Below are 6,997 nucleotides of genomic sequence, written 5' to 3' on the forward strand. Positions count from 1 at the left end.
GGGACCGTCTCTAGATGTTGCCGACTTGGACTTCCCAAGCGCTTAGTACAGTGCTCTGCACACAGTAAGCGCTCAATAAATGCGATTGAATGAATGAATATAGAGACAGTCCCTATCCAACGATGGGTAGATAGGTGTCAAAACCGCCAGAATAAATAGAATTATAGCTATATGCACATCATTAACAAAATAAATAGTAAATATGTACAAGTAAAATAAATAGAATAATAAATCTGTACAATTATATATGCAGGTGCTGTGGGGAGGGGAAGGAGGTAGGGTGGGGGGTTTCATTCATTAATTCAATCATATTTATTGAGCGTTTACTGTGTGCAGAGCACTGTACTAAGCGCTTGGGAAGTCCAAGTTGGCAACATCTAGAGAATTATAGCTATGTGCACATCATTAACAAAATAAATAGTAAATAGGTACAAGTAAAATAGAGTAATAAATCTGTACAATTATATATACAGATGCTGTGGGGAGGGGAAGGAGGTAGGGTGGGGGGGGTTTCGTTCATTCATTCAATCATATTTATTGAGTGCTTACTTTGTGCAGAGCACTGTACTAAGCGCTTGGGAAGGATAAATTGGCAACACCTAGAGACGGTCCCTACCCAACAGCGGGCTCACAGTCTAGACGGGAGAGACGGACAACAAAACAAAACATGTGGACGGGTGTCAAGTCATCAGAATCAACAGAAATAAAGCTAGATGCACATCGTGAGCCCACTGTTGGGTAGGGACCGTCTCTATATGTTGCCAACCTGTACTTCCCAAGCGCTTACTACAGTGCTCTGCACACAGTAAGCGCTCAATAAATACGATTGATTGATTGTTTGATTGATCGTTAGCAAAATAAATGGAATAGTAAATATGTCCAAGTAAAATAGAGTAATAAATCCGTACAAACAGATATGTAGGTGCTGTGGGGAGGGGAAGGAGCCCCCAGTTGTCAGCTGTGTGACTCTGGGCAAGTCACTTCACTTCTCTGGGCCTCAGTTCCCTCATCTGTAAAATGGGGATGAAGGCTGTGAGCCCCCCGTGGGACAACCTGATCACCCTGTAATTTCCCCAGCGCTTAGAAGAGTGCTTACTCTATTTATTTATTTTACTTGTACATATCTATTCTATTCATTTTATTTTGTGAATATGTTTGATTTTGTTGTCCGTCTCCCCCTTCTAGACTGTGAGCCCACTGTTGAGTAGGGACCGTCTCTATATGTTGCCAACTTGGACTTCCCAAGCGCTCAGTGCTCTGCACACAGTAAGCGCTCAATAAATACGATTGATTGCTTTGCCCATAGTAAGCGCTTAATAAATGTCATTATTAAAAAAAGGAGGTAGGGCGGGGGGGGTCAGTACGATTGCGTGGGTGGCCCGTCGCCACCGTCCTCGGGGGGTTTTGGGGAAATAATAATAATAATAATAATAATAATGATAATAATAATAATGTTGGTATTTGTTAAGCGCTTACTATGCGCCAAGCACTGTTCTGAGCGCTGGGGGGGGATACAAGGTAATCAAGGTTGAACCCCGTGGGGCTCTCAGTCTTCATCCCCATTTTCCAGATGAGGGAACTGAGGCCCCGAGAAGTGAAGTGACTTGCCCAAAGTCACGCAGCAGACTAGCGGTGGAGCTGGGGTTAGACCCCATGACCTCCAGCTCCCAAGCCGGGGCCTTTTCCACTGAGCCGAGCGGCTTCTCAGAAAAAAATTCCGTGCGCCGCCCGGGAATCTAAGCCGGGTCGCGAGAACGGGAATCTCGCACGATGCCACCGCGCCAGCGGCGGGAAAGGGGCCGGGGGGCGGCCGCGTCACCCTCTCCATCTCTGACTTCTGCCGCAGGGGCCCCAACGCCAGCAAGCTCATCCAGCAGGTGCTCACCCTGCGGCCCGAGCAGCAGCTGCACATCTTCGCCACCCTCAAGGCTCACCTGCTGGACCAGGGCCTGCTGGGCGCCCAGCCCCAGGACCAGGACCGCCACTGAGCCCGCCGGCCGGCCGGTCGTCACCCCCCCGCCGGCCCGGGCCCGCCCCCGCCTCCCGCCCCGTCTCCCCGAGCCTCCCCCGTCCCCCCCCCACCGTGTGTCCGCGCGGGCCGAGGCGGGCCGGGGGATCCCGAGCCGTTCGGGAAGAGAATCCGCCCGGATGAGGGGCGACCCCGCAACCCCCCCCCCGTCGCCGTCCTCCCCAGTCCCCCCCCGCCCCCCGTCTCGCTCGTCCGCCCCGGCCCGCCGAGGGCGAGGCGCGGACCCACCGGGGCGCGGCCGTCGTCGTCGGGACGGCGGCGGGTCCCGCGGGAGTCCTCCCCGGGGAGAAGAAGAACGAAGAGAAGAAGGGAAAGAATTAGAGAAAGAAAAAAAAAGAAGAAAAAGGAGGAGAAAAGAAGAAGAAAAGGGAGAAGAGGAAGAGAAAGGTAAAGAAGGAGAAAAGGAGGAAAGAAAAAGCAGAAGGAAAAGAAGAAAGGGAAGAAGAAAAAGCTGAAGGAAAGGAAGAAGAAAAAGCAGAAGAACAGGAAGAAGAAAAAGCGGAAGAAGAAGACAAGGAAGAAAAAAAGGAAGGAGAAAAAGCAGAAGAAGAAGAAGAAGAAAAGGAAGAAAAAAAGCAGAAGAAAAGGAAGAAGAAAAAGAAGAAGAAAAAGGAAGAAAAAAAGCAGAAGAAAAGGAAGAAGAAAAAGAAGAAGAAGAAAAGGAAGAAAAAAAGCAGAAGAAAAGGAAGAAGAAAAAGCAGAAGAAGAAGAAAAGGAAGAAAAAAGCAGAAGAAAAGGAAGAAGAAAAGGAAGAAGAAAAAGCAGAAGAAAAGGAAGAAGAAAAAGCAGAAGAAAAGATAGAAAAAGCAGAAGAAAAGGAAGAAGAAAAAGCAGAAAAAAAGCAGAAGAAAAGGAAAAAGAAAAAGAGGAAGAAGAAGAAAAGGAAGAAGAGAAAGCAGAAGAAGAAGAAAAGAAAGAAGAAGAAGAAAAAGCAGAAGAGCCGCCTCGTATTTTGGTGTCACCTCGGCTTTACTTCATCCAGAAAAAGTATTGTTTTTTTTTGTTTTCGGAGTGGGGAGGTGTGTATTTGTGTGTGTGCGTGTGTGTTTTATTTTGTTTTTTCAACCTCAGAGGTGGAAAAGCGGGGTGTAATAAAGTGGGCTAGGAGTCAGCCCGGCAGTAGCGTCGGAGTGCGGAAGACGACCGAATCCGTCCGGCCGGTTGTCCGGCGTCCGGCCGGGCCCGGACGTGGATGGAGCAGAGGCCGTGGATTTGGGGCTGCTGGAACCTTCCCCGTCTCCCCTCCTCCGGCCGGGATGACCTTTCCTTCCCCATCCCTCCCCGCCACCGACCCCGGCGTAAATTATTCATTCTCCCGTGTCAGGAAAGGATCGAAATCACTGTTTATCGAAATCTTAGAGGCCCCCGCCCGGGTTTAGAACCATTCAGTGCTTAGGTCACGCGTGCTTGATGACGTTGTCTGGTGTATTTTGTCTTCTACGGGGACTTTGACCAATTTCCTCCTCCCCCCCACGCCGTTATTTTATTTTTTTTTGTATTATTTTTAAGCTGTGATCTTTTTTTCCGCCCGTCTCGGGGCCAGAGCGAAGTCCGCGGCGGGCGTCGTAGTCGGGGGTGTGAAATCCCGGGGCATTTTCGGGGGGTGAGCCGCGGTCGACCGGCTGAGACGGGGGTGGATGGGGTGGTGGGGAGGGGGGCCGTCGGATGAACCCTCTCCGTCCTCCGCGGTCGGGCCGTCGGAAGCGGAGGACGGGAACCCACCGGCCTGCCGGCGGCGACTTCCGAGAGACGAGAAGAGCCGGGGGAGTCGGCGTTTCCGAGCGGCCCGTTGGGAAGAAAGGCCCTCGGAAGGCCACGGGGAGAGCGGAGGAAGAATGGAGACGTTCCTCGCCGTCTCGGGAATGAGGGCGAGCCCGCTCCGGAGCCCTAAATTTAGGCCGGAGCGACCGTCTCCGGGATGAGGCGTCGCATCGGTCGTCCGCTTGAAGATGGACCCCCAAAGCAGACGGTCCCTGTCCCCCCTTTCGCGTCGACACGGACGCCCCTGACCCTTCTTCCGCTCCCCGTTGGCTTCGAGCCGCTTTTCCCAAACCCATCCATCGAGGGCGGAAAAACAAGTCCACGTGTCGGAAAAAGGCGGGAAGCCGCGCCCGGCTTCTTGGAAGAGCGGACGCAGGAGACCTCGGTGCTCGGAGACCACCCTGTCGCTGAGGGTCTTGGGGGGGTGCGGATCTCACACGCTTTTTTTCGCGGAAAAAGACGGGGAAAAGCCACAACAGGAGGGAAGAATCGGACGTGACCCCGGAGTGGGGAGCGTCAGGGCCCGCCGGACCCCCCGGAAAGTTTTCGGGTGAGGTCCGGCGGCAGATGAATTTTTAAAAATGGTGGAATCGAGTATTCGAGAAAAGGGCCGCCTGTTATCGAGGGTATCATTAATAGTGTTAATGCTGTTTCTATGATTTTAATAACAATAAACCTTTCAACCCCCCGTTTTGAACGGTCCCAGTTAAGGCACGGTTCTTGGCGTCTCATTCGGCCGTATCTACTGAGCGCTCACGGTGTGCAGAGCGCTGGGCTGAACGCTTGGGAGAGGAGGATGCAGCAGTAAAGCGGGCACGTTCCCCGTCCTCAACGAGCTGACGGTCCAGAGGGGGGAGACAGACGGGAAGGGAAATCAAGGAATGATCCATTCGATCGTATTTATCGAGCGCTTACTGTGTGCGGAGTGCTGTACTAAGCGCTTAGTACAGGAATGCCGGATATAATGGTGGTTATGATCAAGGAATGATGGATGTAAGCGGGGTGGGGCCGGGAAAGAAAAAAGGGAGCGAGTTGGAGGGGGAGCTGAGGAAAAGGAGGCTTGGTCAGGGAAGGCCTCCTGGAGGAGGTGAGCCTTCAGTAGGGCTTTGAAGGGGGCAAAGTGTGATTGTCTGCTGTACTTCCCAAGCGCTTAGTACAGTGCTCTGCACACAGTAAGCGCTCAATAAATACGATTGATGATGATGATGTTGATGGATTTGGGGAAGGTGGGCATTCCGGGCCAGAGGCGGGAATGCGGGTCAGGGGTCGGCGGCGGGATGGGAGAGATGGAGGCCCGGGGAGGAGGTGAGCGGCGGCAGAGGAAGCAGCGTGGCTCAGTGGAAAGAGCCCGGGCTTTGGAGTCAGAGGTCGTGGGTTCAAATCCCATTGTTAATATGTTTTGTTTTGTTGTCCGTCTCCCCCTTCTAGACCGTGAGCCCGCTGTTGGGTCGGGACCGTCTCTCTATGTTGCCAACTTGGACTTCCCAAGCACTTAGTACAGTGCTTTGCACACAGTGAATGCTCAATAAATACAATTGAATGAATGAATCTCCACCACCTGTCAGCTGTGTGGCTTTGGGCAAGTCACTTCACTTCTCTGTGCCACAATGACCTCATCTGTAAAATGGGGATTAGGACTGTGAGCCCCCCGTGGGACAACCTGATCACCTTGTAACCTCCCCAGAGCTTAGAACCTTGCTTTGCACATAGTATTGTGCTTAATAAATGCCACTATTGTTATTATTATTTGTGCCTCAGTTCCCTCATCTGTAGAATAAGGATTAAAACTGTGAGCCCCCCCGAGGGACAACCTGATCACCTTGTGACCTCCCCAGCGCTTAGAACAGTGCTTTGCACATAGTACGCACTTAATAAATGCCATTATTATCATTATTTGTGCCTCAGTTCCCTCATCTGTAGAATGGGAATTAAAACTGTGAGTTCCCCCGTGGGACAACCTTATCACCCTGTAGCCTCCCCAGCGCTTAGAACAGTGCTTTGCACATAGTAAGCGCTTAATAAATGCCATCATCATCATCATCATTAATAAATGCCATTATTATTATTATTATTCTCTGTGCCTCAGTTCCCTCATCTGTAAAATGGGGATTAAAACTGTGTGCCCCCCCACATGGGACAACCTGATTGCCTTGTAACCTCCCCAGCGCTTAGAACAGTGCTTTGCACATAGCATGTGCTTAATAAATGCTATCATTATTATAATTATTTGTGCCTCAGTTCCCTCATCTGTAGAATGGGGCTTAAAACTGTGAGCCCCCCCATGGGACAACCTGATCACCTTGTAACCTCCCCAGCGCTTAGAACGGTGCTTGGCACATAGTAAGCGCTTAACAAACACCATCATCATCATCATTATTATTATTATTAGAGGAGCGGAGGATGCGTGCTGGGATGGAGAAGGAGAGAAGATGGACGGATTTGAAGCCAAGGGTGTCGAGTTTTCGTTTGATGCGGAGGTGGATGGGAACCACCGGAGATTTTTGAGGAGCACGGTGATGGCGTCCTGAACATTTTCGTCGAAAAACGATGCGGGCAGCGGAGTGAAGTCTGCACCGGAGCGGGGAGAGACGGGAGGCCCGGAGGTCGGCGAGGAGGCTGATACAGTCATCTAGGGTTTGTGACCGAGTGTGAACTTCCCTAGGCCCCGAGCGCTTTCAATCAATCAATCAATCAATAAATCAGTCAGTCAATCAATCATATTTATTGAGCGCTTACTGTGTGCAGAGCACTGTACTAAGCGCTTGGGAAGTACAAGTTGGCAACAGATAGAGACGGTCCCTACCCAACAGTGGGCTCACAGTCTAAAAGACTTCCAGGGGCGATGGTCCTCCCATGGGGAGCCAGTGGGGCTGGGGGCCAGCTGGGGTCTATCAATCAATCAATCAATCAATCGTATTTATTGAGCGCTTACTGTGTGCAGAGCGCTGTACTAAGCGCTTGGGAAGTACAAGTTGGCAACAGATAGAGACGGTCCCTACCCAACAGCGGGCTCACAGTCTAAAAGACTTTCAGGGACGATGGTCCTCCCATGGGGAGCCAGTGGGGCTGGGGGCCAGCTGGGGTCTATCAATCAATCAATCAATCAATCGTATTTATTGAGCGCTTACTGTGTGCAGAGCACTTTACTAAGCGCTTGGGAAGTCCAAGTTGGCAACATATAGAGACGGTCCCTACCCAACAGTGGGC

General features: G+C 51.4%; 1 protein-coding gene across 1 annotated transcript in view; it reads left to right on the forward strand.

The window, feature by feature from the left end:
* CDS2 (CDP-diacylglycerol synthase 2) overlaps positions 1–2,041 on the forward strand; it is an 86,453-nt gene extending 84,412 nt beyond the window's left edge. The window contains exon 13 of the mRNA XM_038746466.1: positions 1,847–2,041. Within this exon, the coding sequence (XP_038602394.1) occupies positions 1,847–1,988 (142 nt within the window). The 3' untranslated portion in view covers positions 1,989–2,041. The remainder of the gene's footprint in view (positions 1–1,846) is intronic.
* The last annotated feature ends 4,956 nt before the right edge of the window (positions 2,042–6,997 follow it).

Source organism: Tachyglossus aculeatus, chromosome 5 (genome assembly GCF_015852505.1).
Source record: "Tachyglossus aculeatus isolate mTacAcu1 chromosome 5, mTacAcu1.pri, whole genome shotgun sequence".
In the NCBI taxonomy this organism is placed as follows: Eukaryota; Metazoa; Chordata; class Mammalia; order Monotremata; family Tachyglossidae; genus Tachyglossus; species Tachyglossus aculeatus.